The sequence below is a fragment of the Callospermophilus lateralis genome, chromosome 3 (genome assembly GCF_048772815.1).
Source record: "Callospermophilus lateralis isolate mCalLat2 chromosome 3, mCalLat2.hap1, whole genome shotgun sequence".
NCBI classification, from domain to species: domain Eukaryota; kingdom Metazoa; phylum Chordata; class Mammalia; order Rodentia; family Sciuridae; genus Callospermophilus; species Callospermophilus lateralis.
The window spans coordinates 178,036,638-178,058,598 of NC_135307.1; the positions used below are offsets into that span (position 1 = coordinate 178,036,638).

At 35.2% G+C, this 21,961-nt stretch overlaps 1 protein-coding gene across 1 annotated transcript in view; it reads right to left on the reverse strand.

Moving 5' to 3' along the window:
• The window catches only part of Rbl1 (RB transcriptional corepressor like 1), a 56,963-nt gene that overhangs the window by 24,081 nt on the left and 10,921 nt on the right, over positions 1-21,961 (reverse strand). Inside the window, exons 3-12 of the mRNA XM_076849077.1 lie at positions 14,268-14,468; positions 13,891-13,955; positions 13,656-13,784; positions 13,382-13,542; positions 10,943-10,992; positions 9,933-10,119; positions 8,706-8,872; positions 3,824-3,936; positions 3,438-3,541; positions 1,744-1,881 (exon numbers count right to left, since the gene is read on the reverse strand). Of these exons, the coding sequence (XP_076705192.1) occupies positions 1,744-1,881; positions 3,438-3,541; positions 3,824-3,936; positions 8,706-8,872; positions 9,933-10,119; positions 10,943-10,992; positions 13,382-13,542; positions 13,656-13,784; positions 13,891-13,955; positions 14,268-14,468 (1,315 nt within the window). The remainder of the gene's footprint in view (positions 1-1,743; positions 1,882-3,437; positions 3,542-3,823; positions 3,937-8,705; positions 8,873-9,932; positions 10,120-10,942; positions 10,993-13,381; positions 13,543-13,655; positions 13,785-13,890; positions 13,956-14,267; positions 14,469-21,961) is intronic.

Here is a 21,961-nt window from a genome sequence, read left to right on the forward strand (position 1 = left end):
AAATTGCTGATGGACCTTCATTTTATTCATTTATTCATACGCGGTGCTGAGAATCGAACCCAGTGCCTCATACATGATAGTCAAGTGCTCCACCACTAGGCCCCAGCCCCAGCCCTATAGTTATATTTTAATAAGGGAAAATAGCTAGAACAAATCTGTGTATAGACAAAAAAATATTAATAGTTATTATTACTAATAACTAGATTATAATGTGATTTTAATATTCATATTTATGTGTATTTTCTGCTTTTCTTCAACAAGCATAAAATTATTTATTGGAAAAAAACAAAAACAAAGGTTTGAGGGCTGAGGGTGTAACTCAGTGGTAGAACACTTGCCTACCATGCATGAGGCCTTGGATTTGATCCCAATCACCACACATATACACGCGCGCCCGCGCACACACACACACACACACACACACACACAGTCCTTGGGCGGGGGGAATCAAAGGCTTTAATTTCTTAAATGAAATGCGAATGTTAAAAATTAAAACAAATTGTTGGGTTGACAGATGGCTCAGTGGTACAGTACTCAAGGCCCTGGATTCAATCCCCAGCATCAGAAAAAAAAAAAACATAAACAAAACATAAACAAACCGCTCTCAGGTTATGGGGAAAACTAAATTTCCTAATGGAAAAATCTGAATATGCACATGAAAGTAAGTATAGCATCAGAACCAATTTCCCCTAAGAACCTTAAACTCTTAATCACAGTCAATAATTCAACCAGATAAGCTTACCCATGATGTACATTTTCTACAACTCTAATTGATTCGAGCAAACTTTAGGTACAAAATGTTAACTCCTGTGCTAGAGATGTAGCTTGGTGATAAAGCTCTTGCCTTAGCATGTGCAAAAGGCTCCGGGGTTGATCCCTAGCTACACACACACTCTCTCACACACATATGTAACTCTTCAAACTAATTTATTTTTATCATTAATAGTTTGAAAGTAGCACAGATGACTAAATATTAACTAAATCATGCCAATAAACATATCAAGTATCATTAGTCCTAAATTTGAAAATGAGATATCATTAATCGTTACTATGATGACACAGCTCAGTAGCTATGACATACTTTATAAGAGAAATGTTAATATTTTCTAATAGTTCTAAAGCAAAAAAGCTTTCTGGAGAAGGTTTCTTTTTTTTCTAACACTCCTCACAGAGAAAATAAAAAGGGTAGAGTAAGTAAGACTCACTCACACAGAATTAGCTCAACTTTAGGGAATAAGCCTGATCTGTTATTACAACTTCACAATCTGTTTTACTTGGTTTCACCCCCGGCCCCTTTTATCCTTTTTTCTTTTTTGCAGTGCTGGGGATCAACCCCAGGGTCCTGTGCATGCTAGGCAACTATTCTACCACTGAGCTACACCCCCAGTCCACCACAATCAACTTTAGACCTTTGCTGCCTTCTTCTAGGAGAAAGTATTTTTGTTCTTCTTGCATACTTGGTTAATAGGATTATGATTTTCATTTATAAATATGGAAACTTTGAGGTTAAGTACTTAGTACCAGGTTACATTTGCAAGTAGTGATGAAAAAAGAACTGAAGTTATGAAATTGGCTTAATTTACTTATATCCTCATTCTCTCCAGTTTGTTCTCATTCCACTCTAAAAGCATTAGAAGACCTCTAGAAATATTTTCCAGAAATCACAACTGTGTTTCTTTAGCACTAAGACAAATACAACATTTATGTGTGCCACACTATAAAAGAACTTTGCTATTATCTCACCTTATAAAAATAAAATGGCTGCAAATCTAGAACTTCAATAATCCAAGGAAAAGTACGAGGTGAGCTGTAAGCAAACAGCACAATTTCCAAACAACAAGCCATCAAAGAACGATGAAATATATCCTGCTCTAGAAGAACCTTGGGGAAGAAAAAGACCACGGCTTAACATTTCTCAGCAATTTTATTCTCTGTCATCCTAAAAAAGAAAACTATAACAACAAAATATATTATGCTAGCATATTAGAGATAAAAATCAGAATTCTTGGGCTGGTGGTATATCTCAGTGGTAGAGCCTAGCATGCTTGAGGCCCAGGATTCAATCCCCAGCACTGCATTAAAAAACAAAAACAAAAACAAAAACTGAGTTCCCAAATTAGTTTTCTAATTTAAAAAAATATTTTTCAGTTGTTGATGGACCTTTATTTTTATTTATTTGTATGTCGTACTGAGAATCAAACCCAGTGCGTCACACATGCTAGGCAAGCGCTCTACCACTGAGCTACAACCCCAGCCCCTCTTATATCAAATTTTGTTCAGTGATAGATCTTAAATCTAAATGAGGTGCACATAACAATTTGATTTGAAATCTGAACAAATAATAAAATATTTAATATTTCCATCAAAATAAAAGCATTAGGATTGTTTCTTTTTCTTTTTAATAACAGTTAATTGTTTTATCAGCAGAGTATTTATTAATCAAAACACTGAAATGGAAGGTGAAATGATACAAAAGCTAAGACAAAAAAAAGTTCAGAAAAGGAAATATTTCACAGAGAAGATAAAGTTCTCTTTCACCATTGAGTTTAAGACCTAATATGTTTTCTTGGTTTTTTACTTCTATTTTTTTCTTCCTTTTTTGGTAGTGGGATTTAACCCAAGTCATTCCTTTTTTTTTGGTACCAGGGATTGAACTCAGGGGCACTCCCCTTTTTTGTATTTTATTTAGAGACATGAGTTGCTTAGTGCCTTGCTTTTGCTGAGGCAGGCTTTGAACTCATGATCCTCCTGCCTCAGCCTCCTGAGCCATTGAGGTTACAGGCATGCACCATCATGCCCAGCCCTTTCATTTTTTATTTTATTTTATTTTGAAACAGGGTCTCCATAAATTGCTAATGGTCTTCCTAAATTGTTGAGACTGGCCTTGAACTTAAGATCTTCCTGCCTCAGCATCCTAAGTTGTTGGAATTATAGGCATGTACCACTGTGCCCAATTGTAGCAAAATTCTTTTAAGAAACTACTGGCAGAGTGGTCAGACTTGGTCAGATGTTCAAAGAAAACCAAGTCTTTTTTTTTTTTTTTTAAAGGAAAAATACCACCATTTCATAATCAAAAAATCTCTGGGAGGTATGGACAAATAAATACTTAATTATCAGTTAGCTTAACAGTATGTGTATGTGTGTGGGGTTCATTATCACTAGTTGAGAATGAAGTACAAAAATAAAAAGGACCTTAAAGGACCTACAGGAAAAGACCGCTGATGGTACTTCAAAAATAAATTTTTCATATTTCACATTTCTGCCTACACCTAGCTAGCCCCAGATATGCAAAAGTCAACTGAAGTCAGAATTGCAATGTTATCTTAGTCAACTCTGCTATAAACTGTTGACCCCACATCCCTTTAGGGTCTCTCAAAACACTGCTTCCAGACTAGGGCATTTGGTTCTTGCCAGTAGCTGAGAGTAGATTTACTTACTGACATGTCCATTCCATGAAGTCTTCGTGTTTCCTGAACCATTACAGTCTCCAACATTTTATAATACAAAATTTCTGCCAGCTTTAGTCTGTTTATAGCAAAGTCTAAAGGGAAACAAAGGAAGAACACATGCTATTACAATCTAGTTAAGGACTAAAGAATAAAATTTACATAAACTTGAATCTGGTATATTAAGGGCAGCGGGTGTAGCTCGTAAGAGAGCACTTGCCTCACATACATGAGGCCCTAGAGTCAATTATCAGCACTGCAAAAAAGGAAAAAAGAAAAAGAAAGAGGAAAAAAAAATAACAGAAAAGTAAAAATCTTGAATTTCTAATTTTGAGAACAATCTATTTTCAATATTGTGCCAACTTCACTTTTCTTACCTATGTGAGATCCCGGCTGTTCATCTGTTGATTGGGTATAGTGTTGGCAGAAAGTTTCTCCTATTCCTTTTACTATTTTCATAATGTTTTCCTTAGGATTCCGCATACAAGATCTATAACATATAATAGGAACCCAATTACCAGGGAAAAAACCCAGACAACTAACATTTCTCCTTTCAAGAATTAGTTTGAGGGGCTGGGGTATGGTTCAGTGGAATAGCAGTTGCCCGGCATGTGTGGGGCACTGGGTTTGATCCTCAGCACCACATAAAAATAAATAGGGAGGCTGGGGCTGTAGCTCAGTGGCAGAATGCTTGCCTAGCATGTGTGAGGCATGGGGTTCGATCCTTAGCACCACATAAAAATAAATAAAGGCTTTCTATCCATCTACAACTACAAGAAAGAAAAATTAAAAAAGAAATGGGGTTGTGGCCTAGCGCTTGCCTAAGGCACTGGGTTCGATTCTCAGTACCACATATAAATAAATAAAATAAAGGTCCACTGACAACTAAAAAAATATTTAATAAGTAATTAAATAAAGTAAAATTGCTTTGTCCAACTACAACAACAACAACAAAAAATTAAAAATAAACTAGTTTGGGGAGGTTGAGAATAGGAAAGACAATAGAATGAATCAGACATTGTCGCTACACACGACTAAATCAGTCAGGGTCACTCCAGGTGAACTGGGCTGGCACGAAATAATTACACAGAAACAGAGAAATACCTTTATCTTTGAGTTTCTGTGATGGCTCTTCAGCTCCCACAGAGAAGGCAAGGCAAGCAAGAAAGAGAGAGAGCATGCCTCCATCCCGGGGGAGGCTGTTCCATAGAATAGTCTATTCCCAAAAAGGGCAAAGGGGTAGGATTACAAAGGAACAGATGATGTAACTCAACCCCACCAGGTGACGCCTACTTCTAGAGCCAGCCTACTCCTGGAGCCATGCCTTGTTATCTGAGTTGGGGTAATGCCCAAGTTACTGCGACCTCGACCTGGCATTGCCACGCCAGACTGAAGGCAATAATTGTTTAGAACCTGGAACATCAGGACTTAAGGCGTCTGCATCCAGGGCAGCTCCTGACAAGACTTAACTTTTCTGTGTTCATGTATGAATACACAGCCAGTTTACTCCACATCATGCTCAACCACAAGAATGGGATCCTAATTAGAATAAGTTATGCTCCATGTATGTATAATATATATAATATGTCAAAATACACTCTACTGTCAAGTGTATCTAAAAAGAACAAATAAAAACAAATAAAAAATTAGTTTAGTTTTTAGTGACCAAAACTCTTATTCTCAGTTGTAAACCTACAAATATAAACAAAGCTTTACTTATATAAAATAATATAGACATATAATTTCATAAATTTTTTACCCATTAAAACTTTGGTTTTTGTGAATTTGACTATTTGATGTACCTCATATAAATGAAATCAGGCAGTATTTGTCTTTTTGTGATTGGCTTATTTCATTTAGCATAATATTTCAAGGTTCATTCTTGTTATAGAATATGACATGACTTCCTTCTTTTCTTAAGGCTAAATAATACTCCACTGTATGTACAGACTGTTTTCTTTATTCATTTGTCCATGGACATTTCAGTTGCTACCACGTCTTAACTATTGTGAATAATGTGCAGTGAATATGGTGTATAAATATCTTTTTGAGATTCTATTTTCATTTATTTTGGATATATTTCCAAAAGCAGTACTACAGGAGCTTATGCTAACTATTTTTGCTTTTTTGAGGCAACTTCAAATAGTTTCCATAATATTTGCACCATTTCACAACCCTACCAACAATGCACAGGGCTGTGATTTTTCCACACCCTCACCAATACGTGGATTTGTGGTGCAGGGGAGGTGGGGAGATGTGGCCATCCTAATGAATGTGAGGTGACTTCTCATTGTGAGTTTGATTTGCATTTCCTCAGTTCAGTGTTTTTTCATAGGTTTAGTGGCCATCTATTTATCTCCTCTGGAGAATTGTCTTGAGTCCTTTATGCATTTTTCAAATCGGATTATTTGGGTTTTTTTATTATTGAGTTGTAGGAATTCTTTATATATTCTGGATCTTAACTCATTATCAGAGACATGGTTTGCAATTTTATTTTTCATTTCATAGGTTGCCTTTTCACTCTGTGGATTGTTTACTTGGCTGCATAAGTTTTTTAAGCTTGAGAGTAACATTTGTCTATTTTTGCTTTTGTCATGATTCAAGAAATCATTGTTCACTCCAACAAAGCATCCCCTCATATTTTCTTTTAGGAGTCTTATAGTTTCAGGTTTTACATTTAGGTTTTTAGTGCATTTTGTATTAAATTTCCAGTATTGTATAATGTCTTAATGGTTCTACATGTGGATATTCCATTTACCCAAAAGTATTTATTGAAAAAAAGACTCCTTTCACCACTGCACAGACTTGGCACCCTTATTAAAGATAATTTGAGCACATTTATGAGGGTTTATTTCTGAGCTTTCTGTTCTGGCCTTCTGGTTTATAGGTCTTTATGGAAATACTATGTTTTTGTGATTACTATAGATTTATTTTATACACACACACACACACACACACACACATATTTTTGATACTGAGGATTGAACCAATCCTCAACCAATTGAGTGCTTACCAATTGATAAGTCACATTCCCAGCCCCCCCCACCATTTTTTTTACAGAGAGAGAGAATTTTTTAATATTTATTTTTTAGTTTTCGGTGGACACAACATCTTTATTTTTTAAATTTTTATGTGATGCTAAGGATCAAACCCAGCGCCCCATGCATGCCAGGCAAGCGTGCTACCGCTTGAGCCACATCCCCAGCCCCCCAGCCCTTTTTAATATTATATTAGACATAGGGTCTCTCGCTAAGTTGCTGAGGCTGGCTTTGAACTCAAGATTCTTCTGCCTTAGACTCTCGAGCCACTGGGATTATAGGTGGGTGCCATGGTGCCTGGCTTATAATATATTTTGAAATAAGGAAGTATGAGGCCTCCAGCTTTATTCTTTTTCAACCTTGTTGTGGCTATGTGTGGTCCTTTGAGATTCCATAGGAAATTTAGAATGCTTTTCCTACGTCTACAAAAATTGCCATTGAGATTTTGATAAGGATAGCACTGAATCTATAGATCACTTTGGGTAGTATGAATATTTAACAGCTTTATGTCTTCCAACAACATGAGATGTCTTTTCATTTATTTGTCTAGGTTATTCTGCATTCTCTGCTTCATTCCTTTCTTTTCTTGTTGCTACAAAATGTTCTTATAGTTGACTTGACACTTCATTTCAATTTACTAAAGCTTAGTGGGTAGTTCAGTATGGACCAACTGCTATTTAGGGCAGATCTCTGAGACAGTCTTTCTACATTACCTGCAAACTTCTTATCTCCTCAGCTAATTTTGAAACTGGGATTGTTCTGTTTTCCTATAACTTGAAAGTCTGGGAAAAGGGGGAGAGTTCATCTGGTACTATGTTAAACTTTTGTTGGAAGATCAAGGCTTTGCTTTCTCTTCTGAAATTCAGTTAAATGTCTCCATTCCAGGATTCCCTATACCTAATCAGGGATGTTCTCTGCTTTTATGAGATTCTGTCCCCAAATCATTAGATATTAGGAAAGGAAGTTCTCTGATATGGCTTCATTCTACCATCTTTACCAGGAAACATCCTCTTTTTAAAAAAATTTACCTAAAATTCCATTTTATATCTGTACCACAAATATCTAATCAGTCTTAAATTTGGTGGACATTTAGATTGAACCTATTTAAAGTCAATTAAAAATTTATATAACTTAAGGTAGTTACAAGAGTGGAATGTCAGAGCTAAATAAATTTAAGATACACTTCAAACGGCTGGAGATGTGGCTTAAGCGGTAGTGTGCTGGCCTGGCATGCGCAGGGCACTGGGTTCGATCCTAAACACCACATAAAAATAAAATATTGTGTCCACCTAAAACTAAAAAATAAATATAAAAATAAAATAAATAAAATCGAGGTATTGTGTCCATCTACAACTAAAATATTAAAAATATATACTTCAAATTCTATAATCCCATGAAATAATATTTATACACACATATATACTGATATAAATATATAAACATATAGTTTTGTTGTTGTTTTTGATAGATGCCAGATAAGTACTCTACCATTAAGCTATATCCTCAGTTGTTGTTGTTCTTCTTCTTTTATTTTTTTTAAGATGGACACAATAGAGGCTGGGGATGTGACTCAAGAGGTAGTGTGCTTGCCTGGCATGCGTGAGGCACTGGGTTTGATTTTCAGCTCCACATAAAAATAAAAATAAAGATACTGTGTCCACCTAAAACTAAAAAAAAAAAAAAAGATGGACACAATATCTTTATTTTATTTATTTTTATGTGGTGCTGAGGATTGAACCCAGTGCTTCACATGTAAGGCACTGTACTGCTGAGCTATAACCCAGCCCCTCAGATCTTCTTAAAAATTTTTATTTATTTATTTTTGGGAGGGATGGGGAGTATTGGAGATTGAATCCAGAAACTTATAAATGCTAGGCAAATGCTCTACCACTGAGCTAAATCCCCAGTCCAAAAATTTTTAGTTTAAGATAGGGTCTTGCTAATTTATCCTGACTAACATCAAATTTGCAATCCTCCTGCTTCGTCCTCCCTGGTAGCTGGTGCTCCCTTCGTCCTCCCTGCACTACGGGGCCTCACTATATTTATATGAAATTTTTAGTAGGTAACTATCTGGTTTTAGGTTAAGATATTTTCAGACTGAAATGATACAGAAAAAGGTGCCAGAGGTATATTCACCATCTCTGACTATACTAAAAACAGAATGGAATAAAGAATTTAATTTTTAAAAAGACATTTAGAAAAATCATAGTATGGTACTCACTCAAAAATATTTATAAGTTGTTCACTTGGTGCATTTTTAAGTCCAGCCACAGTACTCTGTAAACGGCTCACACTTTGGGTAGCTGAAGCAACAGGAGTAATAATGGCTTCTTTTTCTCGTAAATATCGCCGTCCTGTCAGTGGGGTAGAAGGTGCAAATGTTCTTTTCTATAAAAACAACAACAACAACAAAACAAATAACCTGTGAGATTAAAAAGTTACTTTCCTCCTTATTATGTTTAATTCAGTACATATACCACCTTTACTATTCATATTTAGTAGTGGCTTACTTTTCCTGCTTTTTTTGCTTACCCACCAAATTTTTAGCCATACTATGCTAACAATGTCTGAGTTTGAATTATACATTTGAATAATACTTTTTCAAAGCACTTTCTATAACATTTTATCTTCATAAAACTCATTTAAAATAGAACCTATGCATATTTTTAAAAATTATCTATCTTTTAGTTATAGTTGTACACAATACCTTTATTTTATTTATTTTTATGTCATGCTGAGGATTGAACCCAGGGCCTTGCCTGTGCTAGGTGAGTGCTCTGTCACTGAGCCACAACCCCAGTCCAGAACATTCACATATTTTAATTTTATATGGGAGGAAACAGGTATAGAAGTTAAAAAAATTTGTTTAAGCTAAGAAAAATATTAAGTGTCAACTTGACAACTGTCCTGAATAAGAAAACTTTTGTTCTTAAAAAAACAAAGTTAATAGTAGAGTTTGGATTAAAACAGGTTTCAATCTTCTAGATGACTGAATTTTCCCTTAGACTTTATCTTCCTACCCATTTCACACATAAATACAGAATTAACAATCATTTCTAGAGTTATACAGTTAAAACCAGAGAAAAGCATGTTTGTATCATAGATAGGAAAGTAAATAAAACTTTAAAGCAATGTGACAGAGGCTAAGCTGAAGCAAAGAAAAAAAATGGTAAGAAAGCATAAATTTCTCTTTATGTCAAAAGACCACACAATGTAATGATAAACCCAGGTATGCTGGGAAAATATTCAAAATATGATTAACAGCAAGAAACAAGGTAAAAATATTAATTGTCATAGTTTTTAAAATTACCTTTTAAGGCTTTCATGGGAAATATGAATTAGTAGAAGAAATTCAAGATTTAACTTGAAAGATGCTTCTGCTGTTAGTAGAATCACACAGAGAAAGAAAAAGATCATTCAAGACTGAGATCAGGCTAGGTTATATTACTTTTTCAAAATGCTGTTGAAGGTTATACTCCACATTAGCCTGTGCTGTCAGTTTCCCCAATGGGGTGTCACCAGTGAACTTTCGAGGTGTTCCAATTTCCTCTTCTGCATCTGCTCCCAAAAAGATCCTCTCATCAAAGTCACCAACAGTTAGAACATATTCTTCATACTCTTTGTTCACTGCTTTGCTGGAAAGAGAATTATTTTAAGCTACTAGAATAAAACTAAGTTATACAATGGATTATCTAGTCCCCCCCACCCGCCCAGGGCCAATGACTGAACTCAGAGCCTTCTACATGTTAGGCAAGAGCTCTGCCACTGAGCTAAATCCCCAAGCTTGATTATCTAATCTTAAGGATAGATTTATCCTTAAGTTCATAGCTTGAGAAAGCTAATAACTTCTTGGGTTTTATTAACTTTGCAATAAATTAATTTAAAAAAAGTGTGGAAAGAGAATATATACTTAATCTGTAAACCAGTTGAAGCTAAATGAAGCTAGGTAAAGAAAAAAAAATTTCTGGAACTTGGGTTGTGGCTCAGTGGTAGGATGCTTGCCTAGCACGTGAGAGGCACTGGGTTTGATCCTCGGCACCACATAAAAATAAATAAGCAAATAAATAAATAAAATAAAAGTTATGTCCATCTACTACTAAAAATATTAAAAGAAAAAAAGAAAAAGAATATTTGATCAGTAAAGAAACAGAGACTTTGAAATGTGGTCATTCTGAATTTGCTAATATTGATTAATGAAAGAATGTAAACTCAGATATGGAAGTCATGGGTTTATTCATGAGGTTCTCGGCAGAGTAAAAGTGTTTCAAATGTCAATGGTTCTTAAATTACTTAAAGTCAGAAAGGCTTAGTGATACCACCATTCAGTGCTATTAAAACAGAAGAAATTTGATTCTGAAGGTGACCTTGATATATAATGTTTCACTTGACAAATTTTCACAGCTCTGATATCACTGTCAGGCTGTCACATGCCCAACACCATTAGTGCTAGATACTTACCTATTATCAGTAAAACTGGAAAGGTCCAAGAGGCATTCTCCTTTTAAAATCTGTGAAGAAAAAAAAATTTGTACATCATATAATAAAATTAAAGATTTTTAACATTTAAAAAACATAAAATCTCTCTAAATCCTCACAATAATATGCCATATCCACAAAGAGAATTACCAAACATTTCTTTTGGAGCAGTAAGACCTACTAAGTAAGCAAATAAAATGGTTTTTAAAAATTTAAAGTCAAATTTTATCTCTACACTGTAAAATAAATAATAAATAGGTAAGTAAATAAGTTTTGAAAATACTTTGAGGTTAATCTATGGCAGTGCTTTCCAAAATGCAGCAATATAAGAATCACTTAGTGGGGGATGGGGCTGAGGCTCAGAGATAGAGCACTCACCTGGCATGCGTAAGGCACTGGGTTCGATTCTCAGCACCACGTAAAAATAAAATAATGGTATTATGTCCACCTACAACTAAAATGCACATTAAAAAAAAAAAAGAATCACTTAGGGGAAAACCCGTTATAAATGGAGATGGATAGACTTTAATATCTCAGCTAAGGTGGTATTTTTGACAAACTCCCTGAGTGATTCTGATGAAAGCTGTCTATTCTTTTTTTTTTTTTTGGCCAGAATATCTTTTTTTATTGGTTGTTCAAAATATTACAAATCTCTTGACATATCATATTTCATACATTAGATTCAAGTAGATTATGAACTCCCATTTTTATCCCAAATACAGATTGCAGAATCACATCGGTTACACATCCACATTTTTACATAATGCCCTATTAGTAACTGTTGTATTCTGCTACCTTTCCTATCCTCTACTATCCTCCCTCCCCTCCCTTCCCCTCCCATCTTCTCTCTCTACCCCATCTACTGAAAAGCTGTCTATTCTTAATCACTGATTATGAGACTGGAAATTAACATTTATTGATGATTAAATGTTTCAAGTGAGTAAAAGATTCAAAAGAAATACAGGTTCCTCTTGCTAGTGAGAAAGGAAAACTACATTGTTATTAATATTTTCTGTAACCACATTAAAAATTTCTATACATGAGAGTCTGCAAGCTCAGATGCCTTCAAGAATCAGGGTTCAATATAGATGAATAGAGAGCTGAACACACACTGCCTAACCGAAAAGTGGTGGCCATCATTTAATTTGATGACAGCTAGCCATGTAGAAATTTTAATACAGTATTGACCAAGTTTCTGATTTGCTTTTCATATAAAAGGTTTTAATATTTAAATTAAAAATTGAACAAAATAAAAACAAAATTGAACAAAGGTCAAACAAAACATGTGACCCAAGATCAGGAGGCCATCATCCAAAGAGCATAATAGTTTGGATGATGGTTTCACTTTTGGAATGAAAGGAGGTGCCATAATAATTATGCCAAGACACAGCCAAACACCAGATAGTCCAGACAAACCATAATGTAATGTCATTGTACGTAGGGGCACTAGTGTACTGCTCCTGTGGAGCCTATTAGACGTAATCCCTGGTTCCTTTAAAAGTATACTTTGCTGGAGTATTTAACACAGACACAAGGGGCCATAACATATGGATGAAAGCTAAGGCTAAATGATGAAAGTATATGTGAGGAAGAAGAGCCAGTTAAGGAAGACTTCATGCTTTAAAAAAATGAAAATCTCATTATACACATAAAGTGGAAGACCACAGAGATATCTTAATTCAAATACCTCAATTTCCTCAAAAACAAATCACAAAGTCTAGCTTGTGATTTTATATGGTGGCTTGATATTAGAGAAATAAGAAACTGAGATTCTTCCCCAAAGAAGCTAATTTAAAAGTATAAAATTAGCTAAGTTAATAACTAAGTCAAGTTAGTGAAGAAAAATACTCCAGAATGCATATAGGTACGTGGCCTACAGATGGCTCTAAAATATACCAGATTTTCTGTCTATTTATTGGAATTAAAGAGATACAACTAACAGTGGTTATTCAAATTATGGCAGTAAAATCAGTCAGTTAACTCTGACTTCCTGTATTTTATAAATCTTTTATCATGCCAACTCTGATAATCTATTCTTCAGAATTTTTTTTTAAAAGAATCTGCTAGAGTTGTTCCTGACAGTGGCTTAATTGACAGTACATTTTTTCAAAAGCTCAGTCTGTCATATCACACAAGACCAGAGTGCAGGGGCTGGAGTTGTAGCTCAGTGGTACAGGGTTTGCCTAGCACGTATAAGACACTGGGTTCGATCCTCAGCACCACATACAAGTAAATAAAAGTACTGTGTCCATCTACAACTAAAACTATTAAAAAAAAAAAAAGACCAGAGGGCAACTGTGCATCACAGCAAAGACTAAAATGTGGGAATCTTGACCCCGAGTCCTACAAAAGTGAGAACACTTTTTCCTTTGAGGCTGCTAAACCCTAAACACCTTAGTCATTTAATAATAAGTACGGTACCTTCCTATCAAAGAGTTTTGAGATGTATGGTTTAAAGTAGTGCTCCTTTATTCCTTTTGCTTCTACTAAAAGTCCATCATGTAGTTCACATAGTACAGCAATAATGCAGAGAGGCTCTTCAGAAGCCCGGAAATCAGCAGTATGGAAATCAGATGGTAAACCTGGTTTGATGAAGTATGAAGAGAAGCGGGGAAAAGGGGGCAGAAACAGTTAAGTGTTAAAACTCTTTTTCCAAAAAGTAACAATTAGTTTTCAAAAATGGAAAAGACCTTACCTTTAAAAGATGGATTTAGCAAGTCTCGTCTATTGGGGCACATAATGGCATTGGCAAAAATCAGATCCAAGCAGCACAGAAGTAAATGATAAGAGTTTACTAAATCGTCCCCAATCATACGAAAATTACCTTTATAAGAAAAAAAAAAAAAAAAAGACAAAAAACCCAGATTCCTCTCATGTCAAATATACCAAAGTTCTCACGGAAGAAATATAAAACCACTGTGTCACCTTACCCTTAGTATAAACAAAGAGTGTCCAACAGAAATTAAAGAGATCCTTAACACTGCAAGGAATCCTTCTACAAAGAGAAAAAAAAAATGTGATTTTTTTGTGTTTGTTTTTTGTCTGATACCGAGAATCATTTTTTTGAAATAGCATATATACATATATACTAAGGTCAAAATACATGTAAAATTCCATTCACAATATAGAAAAATATGTAAAAGTACTACCTTGAATTTCCAGTTATGGATACATGGATTTAAAAAGAAATAATAAGTCTTTGCACATGGATACTTTTGGTAAAATGCAGACTTTTGAAAGGGTAAACTTTCCTAACATGTTTTTATAGTAATCTTTACATCAATTACATAAGAATTAAGGGTCTCACCTCTGTTTCCTGCTTCGTGGTAACTTTGGTAGCTCTTCATATGGATTTTGAAATATATCTAAAAATATTGGCTCAAATTTTTTAAAAATTACAGTAGACACTTCAAAATTTCTCTCTAGCCTTTCTATACGTTCACGAAATTCTTGTGGCAGATTTGACATGTCCATCCACTTCTTCATTTTACTAAAAAACTGTATTAAACTAAAAATAGAGAAAAAAGGGCAACTTTAAAATTAGTTGATACAATGGATTGAAAACAATTCTACTTCTTTTATTCTCTCCAGGAACTAAACAATGCTCTGCATATAAATTACAAAGTAAATGTTAATTAACAGATTGGTAGGTTTACAAAATTAGTTTGAAGATCAAGACTTTTTGCAACTTGGGAGGCTGAGGCAGGCGGATTGCAAGTTTGAAGTTAGCCTCTGTAACTGAGTGAGGCTCTAAGCAACTTACTAAGATCCTGTCTTGAAATTTAAAAAAAAAAAAAAAAAAAAAAAAAAGGCCTGGGGATGTGGCTCAGGGGTAAACACTACTGGGTTCAATTTTCAGTACCAAAATAAATAAATAAATAAATAAATATGTATATATACATATATATATATATATACACACACACACATATAATATAAAATATATATAATATATATACATATATATAAAATATATACATATAATATAAAATCACAAAGCACGGGACTGTTACAGGTAAGTAGTAAAATTCAAGTGTTTTGAGTTCTAATGTGTGGTTCCACCCCTGAAATAAAGTAGGTAGATATGTACTCAGAAAATCACTTAATAGATTATTACCCCCACCTTCCTGACCTATCCATTTATGGGTACAATCCCTATGTTAGTATAATCTTAGTTTGAAAATGTTTAGTGTCAGCTCAATTGAGTGTCTAGCATTATATATAGAATAATACTTGTAATTTTAAAAATCTAATGGAAGATATCAACAGCTAATTGTCCACAGATATTCAAACTCTATACATTGCTAAAATCTGAGATCTGAAAGATTCTTATCAATAACAAAATAATTCGTCAAATTACTAAACTTTTTTTGGCTCACAAATTAGTCCCTATAGACTAATGAGTGAGTGGAGTGAGGGGAACGGATCCTCAGCATGTGATGTACTTTTCTTTGAGAAATTTCCCATTTTAAAAAAATGTTTGCATTAGTGCATTATAGTTACATATAACAGTGGGTTTCATATATGCATTCATACATAATTCATACATAATTTGTTCCATGTCAATCCCTAGAACTCCACTTTCTCTCCCCTTGTTCCTATTCCTCTACTCTACTTGTCTTCCTTCTATTTACTTATTTATTGTTTTTTAAGTTGGTGCTTTATAGTTAAAGGTGGAATTCACCATGGTATACTCATATATGTACACAGGACAATTTGGTCAATTTTATTCTGTAGTTATTCCTCTGTTCCTCCTGCCTCCTCATCAACCCCTTTCTCTACTCCACTGATCTCTTCTATTTTCATGGGATCTCCCTGCCCCTCTTTTTCCTTATTTCACTCTACTTTCCATATATAAGAGAAAACATTCCACTTTTGACTTTCTGTGTCTGGTTTATTTAACTTAGCATAATATGCTTCAGTTCTGTCCATTTATCAGCAAATGTCATAATTCCATACTTCTTTATGGCTGAGTAAAACTCCATTGTGTGCATATATATTTTCTCTATCCATTCATCTGCTGATGGACACTTGGACGGGTTCCCAAACTTGGTTATTGTAAGTAGCACTGCCTTAAAGATTGATATGTCTGTATCACTCCAGTATTTTGATTTTAGTTCTTTTGGATAAATACCAAGAAGTAGGGTAGATGGGTCAGATGATGGTTCTATTCTTAGCTTTTGAGGAATTACCCATATTGCTTTCCAAAGTGCTTGTACTAATTTTCAGTCCCACCAACAATGTATAAGCATACCTTTTTATATAGTCTCACCAGCATTTATTATTATTATTATTATTATTATTATTATTATTATTTGGTAACAGGGATTTAACTCAGAGCTCAAACACTGAGTCACATCCCAGCCCTATTTTGTATTTTAGAGACAGGATCTCACTGAGTCGCTCAGTGCCTCACTTTTGCTGAGGCTGGCTTTGAACTCGTGATCCTCCTACCTCAGCCTCCTGAGATGCTGGGATTACAGGCATGCATCATTGCACCTGACTATTTTTTGTATTCTTGATGACTGCCATTCTAACTGGAGTGAGATGAAATCTCAATGTAGTTTTTTTGAAAAATTTTATAGTTGTGGATGGACCTTTGTTTTATTCATTTATTTATATGTGGTGCTGAGAATCAAATCCAATGCCTCATGCATGCTAGGCAAGCGCTCTACCACTGAACCACAACCCCTGCCCCTCAAAGTAGTTTTGATTTGCATTTTCCCAATGCTAAAAAGGTCAATCATTTTTTCCACTTATTTGTATTTCTGGAGAAATGTCTGTTTAGTTATGAATTATGTTATTTGGGTTTTTGGGGTGTTAAGTTTTGATTCTTTGTATATTCTGTTAGAGGAGTAGCTAGTGAAGACTTTCTCCCATTCTGTAGGCTCTCTTTTCATGTTCTTATTTCCTTTGCTGTAGAGAAGCTTTTTAATTTGATGGCATCCTACTTATTGATTCTTGATTTTATTTCTTGAATTTTAAGGGTCTCGTTAAGGAAGTTGGTGCCTGCACCTATATGATGGGAGTGTTGACCCTATATTTTCTTCTAGCAGTTGCAAAGTCTGGTCTAACTATTAGGTCTTTGATCCACTTTGAGTTGACTTTTGTGCAGGGTGAGAGATGGGAATCTAATTTCATTCTTCTACATACGTATATCCACCATTTGTTAAAAAGGCTATCCTTTCTTCAGTGTATATTTTGGTAACTTTGTCAGAGTATCAGATAATTGTACCTATGTGGGTTTGTCTTTGTCATCTATTCCACTGGTCTAATGTCTGTTTTGATGACACCACCATGTTGTTTCTGTTACTATGGCTCTAGTATAATCTGAGATCAGGCATTGTGATGCCTCCAGCATCATTCTTCTTGCTCAGTATTGTTTTGGCTATTCTTAGTCTTTTATTCTTCTATATGAATTTTAGCAACTTTTTTTCTAGTTCTGTGGAGAATTTCATTGGTATTTTGATGGAGATTGCACTGAATCTGTACATCATTTTTGGTAATATAGTCAATTTAACAATTATTAATTTTGTCTATTCAAGAACATGAAAGGAGGGTATTTCATCTTCTAAGGTCTTCTTCAAATTTCATTCTTCAGTGTTCTATAGTTTTCATCATAGAAGTGTTTATTGTGTGCATGTACAAATATGTCACAACAAATCCCATCAGTTTGTACAACTATAATGCACCAATAAAAAATGTAGGGGAAAAAGAGAGAAGTCTTTCACCTCCTTGACTAGAATTATTCCCAAGTTTTGTTGTTTTATAGGTTATTGTGGATGAAAAAGTTTTCCAGATTTCCTAGCAGATTTATTACTGATGTATAGAAAACTATTGATGTTTTTTATCAAGATAATTAAATCATTTATTATTACACATGATGATACACAAGCTTTATTCCCATCTATTATTTACCTGGTACTATTATTCAATTTAGATATTGCCGAGGATGTGCCAACAATCATTTTTATAACCAAATAATTCCATGACTGTGCTTGGGTGACCCTTTCAATGGTGACCTTCAGAAGGTCACAACAACTACACCAAGGTTTCTTCTTTTTTTATGAAGCAGGGTTTATTTAAAAAGGGGTTGTGAGATCAGGCAAGGCAGGTGGCGACCAAAGGAGGCAGATTTAAAAAGACAGCTAAACGAGGCTTTATTTGAGACTCACCCTTGGGCGGAATTGGATCAGACCACAGAGTGGACAGGAGAAGGGTCTGAGGAGAAACTGCCTACACCAAGGTTTCTTAACCTGGAATCGTCCTAAATGAATTCTAACTTCACACTGTTGGGGTGAAGAGACTAACTTTACTCAGCACATTTTAAATTTTTTTTTTTTTTTGAGAGAGAGAGAGAGAATTTTAATATTTATTTTTTAGTTTTCGGCGGACACAACATCTTTCTTTGTATGCGGTCCTGAGGATCGAACCTGGGCCACACGCATGCCAGGCGAGTGCGCTACTGCTTGAGCCACATCCTCAGCCCTCAGCACATTTTAAAAAAGACACATCTATTCAGCATCATGATCAGACTATTACATTTAGCAATCAACAGCAAGGGTGCAAAAAGAAAAAAAAAAAAAGTCTCCATTAAAGTACTTTGTTGGAATGCTTTACCCTTTCCACAGAGCAAAACTAAAATAACATTTTATACAATTAATCACAAATACAGTCCTCGAGATTTTTTACCCACACTCATATGAGTATTGTCTAAACCATGCCTTCTTTGTAGCATCTGGGACCTGCCACCACTGTGCTGAGTTCATAAATTTGTTGTAACTTGTAGCTTCCCCGTCACTTCTCTGGCTCTCCTCTCCTACTAAGCTTTGTTTCCTGGCAGTATTAAAACCTTCTGCCTCCAAAGTTTCCACCCTTCATGGGTCCAAAATTTGATGGCTAATTGTTGTAATTGCCAAAATCATCAGAGCTTCTACCACCTCCAAAACTGCTTCCGTTATTACTAAATCCATTGTAGTCTTCCCTGCTGCCACCATATCCACCAACACCACCACGGCTGTCACCAAAGCCACTATGACCACTAAAGTTTCCTCCACTACCAAAATTGTCATTTCCACTAAAACCACCTTCATGACCACCACCAAAGTTTCCAGAACCACTTGACCTCTTTGGCTAGATAAAGCCCCAGCCATCTCTTGCTTTGACAGGGCTTTCCTCAGTTCACAGTTGTGGCCATTCACAGTATGGTATTTGTGAATGACAATCTTATCTATAGTCATGGTCCTCAAAAGTTACAAAAGCAAAGCTCCCCTTCTTTCCACTGCCTGGTTCAGTCATGATTTCAGTAACTTCAATTTTCCCATACTGTTCAAAATAATCTTGTAGGTGATATTCTTTAGCATCTTTTTTAATGTCATCAACAAAGATCTTTTTTCACAGTTAAGGGGTCCCTGGTCTTTGAGAATCTTCTCCTGAGACAGCTCCTTTTGGTTCCAAAACTCTTCCATCCTCCTCGTGTGGTCTTGCATTCATAGCTGCACCCACTTCCTCCACAATGGCATAAATAACAAACTCAAAGCCCCTGGAGCACTTGGTGTTTGGGTCTCATTACCGCACAGTCCATGAGTGGTCCCCATTGCTCAGAATGGCTTCATCAGTTGTTTCAAAGCTTAGTCTTCTGATGAATAGCTTCCACAGCTGTTCAGGCTCTTTAGGGGACTCTTTTAGACATGACGGCAGTAGGAAGAGAGACTTTAATAACGTTTTCTCAGTGGCATACATGGGCAGAAAGCACACTATTGATATTTACGTTAATCTTATATACTACTTCTTTATCAAATGTACCCAATGGACATCTACAGAATATTTCATCAACAACCCAATTCACTTTCTTCTCAGGTATACATGGAATCTTCTCTAAAATCGACCATATTTTAGGACACAAAGCAAGTCTCAGCAAATACAAAAACAAACAGATAATTCCCTGCTTCCTAACAGATCATAATAGAAAGAAATCAGGAATCAATAACAAGATAAAAAACAAACCCTCTGTAAGATGGGGGGCTTTAATAATATATACATATTTTTTGTTTGTGGTGTTGAGGAATGAACATAGGGCCTTAAGCATTCGAGGCAAGCACTATACCAACTGAGCTATATCCCCAGCCCATATAATATACTTTTGAACAAAGAATGGATCATGGGAGAAATTAAAAAGTTCTTAAAAACAAATAAGAATGGAAATACAACATATCAAAATCTCTGGGGCAGTATGAAGGCAGTTATAAGAACAAAATTAATAGCACTGAAGAACAACAACAACAACAAAAATCTGAAAGATCTCAAATAATCTAATGTCACATCAAAAGACCCTAGGAAAAAAGAACAAATTAATTCCAAAATCAGTAAAAGACAGGAAATAAGATCAGAGCCAAAATTGAAATTGAGAATTAAAAAAAAAAAAAAAAAAAAAAAAAAAACAAAGAAGGAATACAGCAAAGAATTGGTTCTTTGAAAAGAAACAAGACGGATAAACCATCACCAAAACTAACCAAAGGAAAGAGAGAAGACCCAAATCAGAAAAATTAGAGATATCACTACAGACATTACTGAAATCCAGAGGACCATTGGGAACTATTTTGAAAATTTATACTTCAATAAACTTAAAAATCTAGAAGATATTGATAAATTTCTAGTCACAATGAACTACCCAAACAGATCCAGGAAGATATAGGAAGCACAAACAGACCAATATCAAGCAATGAGATTGAAGCAACAATCACAAGGCTTCCAACAAAGAAAAGCCCTGGACCAGATGGATTCTCAGCCAAGTTCTTTAAAGAAAAACTAATGGGGCTGGGGATGTGGCTCAAGCGATAGCACGCTCGCCTGGCATGCGTGCGGCCCGGGTTTGATCCTCAGCACCACATACAAAGATGTTGTGTCCGCCCAAAACTAAAAAATAAATATTAAAAATTCTCTCTCTCTCTCTCTCAATATTAAAAAAAAAAAAAGAAAGAAAAACTAATACCATTAGAGGTGGGGGGTATTGGGGATTGAACCCAGAGGGGCTTTATCACTGAGCCAAACCTCAAGCCCTTATTTATATTTTATGTAGAGAGGGTCTCACTAAGTTATGTTAAGTTGCTGAGATTGGCTTTGAACTTGCAATCCTCTGGCCTCAGCCTCCCAGCTGCTGGGATTACAGGTATATACCACCATGCCTAGCAACTAATCCTCAAATTATTCCATGAAATAAAAGAAGGGAACATTTTCAAACACATTCTGTGAAGCCAGTATTGTTCCAATACCAAAATCAGACAGAAACATCAAGGGGGAAAAAAAAACAAAACTGTACACAAATATCCCCGATGAAAATAGATGCAAAAATCCTTATCATTAGGATGTGTATGCAAAAACACTTATTATTATACACCATGATCAAGTGGGTTTCACCCCAAATTTGTAAGGTTGGTTCAACATAAGTGAATCAATAAATGCAATTCTCCATGTAATCAGAATCAGGGACAAGAATCACATGATCACCTCAACAGATGCAGAAAAAGCCTTTGACAAAACCCAGTACCCATTCATGTTAAAAATACTGAACAAACTAGGGATAGAAAGAACTTACTTCAACGTTATTTGGACTATGTATGACAAACCCAAAGGCAACATAATCCTGAATGGACAAAATTGAAAGCATTTCCTCTAAAATCAGGGGAAAAAAAGGAGTTCACTCTCACAATTCGTATTCAGTGTAGTTCTTGACACTCTACCCAGAGCAATCAGGAAAGGGAAGGGAAAAAATTCCCACTTTTGAGTCTTATCTTTCTCTAGGGTTAGTTTCACTGGAAGTTAGGATGACACATATAACTTGGAATTCTTTATCAGATACATCTGCTTGAGATCTTGAATCTTGGTGGTGCAGAGAAATGAGGAAGTGTAAATTCTTGCAGTAGAATCAATAGCAATATTCACTGAGTAGGAGAAAGAACAGCAGCAAGGTACAAGGACAGCACTGCTGGTCATACAAGCTGT